The sequence below is a fragment of the Salmo salar genome, chromosome ssa24 (genome assembly GCF_905237065.1).
Source record: "Salmo salar chromosome ssa24, Ssal_v3.1, whole genome shotgun sequence".
NCBI lineage: Eukaryota > Metazoa > Chordata > Actinopteri > Salmoniformes > Salmonidae > Salmo > Salmo salar.
In genome coordinates, this window is record NC_059465.1 from 20,574,810 (window position 1) to 20,577,500 (window position 2,691).

Consider the following 2,691-nt stretch of genomic DNA (forward strand, 5'->3'; position numbering starts at 1 on the left):
CTCTGCTACCACATGGCAAGCGGTTGCAGAACCAACAGAAACATCTCCTACCCCCAAGCCTTAAAACTGCTAAATAGTTACTTAAATAGTTAACCAAATACTTACCTGGACTATCTGCATTGACCCTTTTTACACAAACGTTTTATACTCATCACATATGCTGCTGCTTATGTTTATTATTTATCCTGTTGCCTAGTCACTTTATTCCTATTTATACGTACATATCTACCTCAATTACCTCCTACCCCTGCCCATCGACTTGGTACTGGTATCCAGTGTATATAGCTAAGTTATTGTTACTCATTGTGTATTTATTATTACTTTTATTATTACCTGTTATTACTTTTCCATTATTTCTCTAAGTTCTCCCTCTCTGCATTGTTTGGAAGGCCCCTTATGCATTTCACTGTTAGTCTACACCTGTTGTTTACGAAGCATGTGACGAATACAATTTGATTTGGTTTGAATAGATCAAGGACGTTGCCATGCTCAGACATGGATGACACATTATTGGCCTCCCTCTGGCATGTGTAGCTACAACTCGTTTGGATCCGTGCCTGGCTACCACGTCTCACCGGCATGCCGCAAACCAGGAAATACATCAACAGTGATGGCTATCCATACATAACATACTTTATGTCAATAATGAGGTAGTTTATCTCAATGTTAAATAAATGTTGTCCATTAAACGAACAATAGTCTCATTTATTGAACAGGGTTTAGCAAAATGCCAATCATGCGATAAAAGTCAAATTATTTGAATAATTTCAGTTTATATTATTTTAAGAAATTTAAGTAAGACAAAGCGCGCAATACATTTGACTAAAGACGCAGGTTACTAAATCACATCTATTAGCCTAAGCAATAAGCCTACTGTATACACAATATGCCGTTAGATTCCTTCCGGTAGACCATAATAAAATAATTGAGCATTGTTTCAAGATGGAACTTATACATTTGTGCTGACATAAACTGGATTGATGGGTTGCCGAGAATTTACCCAGTGTCAATGTTGCCACTAATCTGCCCTGTCTATTTTACCAAATGGAAACTGCAGAAATAGCCTGTATGGTATTGGTTTGAATGGGTTCAGGTAACATCAGGTAATAAGACATATATTTCACTGTCACTAAAGTTTGCATATGGCGCACAGAAACATAACGAACAAAACAAGTGAAAATGTCACTCAACGGTTGTTTGAAGAGAACAGGTACACCAATTTCTGACTGTTTACTGAAAAAACTATAAGCTAACTGACTTTGACTTGAGATGGCAAAATGTACTACAGCTTCAGTGTTTTATCAACTCCAATAATAATTTATGTAGGGTATCATTGGCGCGAAATACCCAACACCACATGAATTTCAATGTACTGTAAAATGGTCAATCAATTAGGCGACCGGAGAGAGAGCTTGGTCGTTGATGCTGTGTTTTGATTGGGCTAACCAGGAGACTCGTAATGTGCGGCAGTCCCATATAAACACGTGCAGACCAGCGCTCTATCGGTCATGCACGTCAAAGGAAATCAGTGTACGGTCCAGGGTAGAGGAATAGCCGCATTGGGTAGATGGTACCTACTTAGTGAGAGATTTACATTGTTGAAAACACGGCGCTGTACATCTTCAGAGCTGTATGAACTATTAGTCAGATAAGCAAGAAACACTATTCCTTGTATTTTGTTAGATCATCAGTGATTATTGAACAATGCCTTTGATAACCGGACTTTTTCTTCTAATGGTGCTGATTGCATCTGCATATGAACTGGATCAGAACGAGTCGTATTCACCCAGAAGAGCACGATTTTCTGCAAATACCCCTTGTAAGTAATAGTCTCTCTTACAATACAGCATGTTTTTGAGTGGATGCGGTGTTCGCACGGATTTGTATGGATTATTACTATTATATTGTATGCACAGTATGGGGGAATGTTTGCTATTACATGATATGCTGCTCTGTTTCCAAGTGAACGCCTTGATCGACAGACTACCGAATAGCTCCAACATAGGCTAGGCTACTCACTGTGCTCTACCGGTGTTTTACCGGCAAGTGATGAGCGTGAGCTTCGTGGTGACTGACACCTGTTTGTGAAAAAGCTGTAGCCTACCATCATGAGATGTTGAATACATGGTCTGTGAACGAATGATCTTTGAATTGATGGTCGTGTGGGTTGCTTAAACACAAGGTGACTGACCGGAGGACAGAACATCAGATTCATGTTTATTTTAAAGGAGATAGTCTGTGGGAATTAGTTGATACAGGGGAGCCCACTTGTATCCTGTGTGGTTAAATTCAGCAATGGTTATTTATTTGGTCACTGTCTTCACAGCGTTATAAAACGATTGTTTTGCTTATGCATTGTTTGTGTCAGGTAGCCTATTCTACAAGTAATTCTTTTAATTTCTTAAATTAGTTTATCTAAAATGTTGTTTCACGCACTGTTTAAGTATTTTTTAACCACCAAATGATCTACAGGTGTTTCGAAACAACTATGGCCATCATATTTTAAATGTATTGGTATTCTTCCAGCAGTCACCAGTGTAAAGTATTGATAGAACTACAGTATTGCTGTAGGCCCAAAAAAATACAGATTTGTGCGGTGTGGCATAGGCTACGCCACTGCACCCACCTGTAGCTACTGGCTACCGGCGTCTTGACAGGAGGAATGAAGCGCCTAATACCGGAAAAAACGTG

General features: G+C 39.2%; 1 protein-coding gene across 1 annotated transcript in view; it reads left to right on the plus strand.

The window, feature by feature from the left end:
• Nucleotides 1–1,520: 1,520 nt before the first annotated feature.
• LOC106585585 (stanniocalcin) overlaps nucleotides 1,521–2,691 on the plus strand; it is a 7,847-nt gene continuing 6,676 nt past the window's right edge. The window contains exon 1 of the mRNA XM_014171960.2: nucleotides 1,521–1,819. Coding sequence (XP_014027435.1) covers nucleotides 1,705–1,819 — 115 coding nt within the window. The 5' untranslated portion in view covers nucleotides 1,521–1,704. The remainder of the gene's footprint in view (nucleotides 1,820–2,691) is intronic.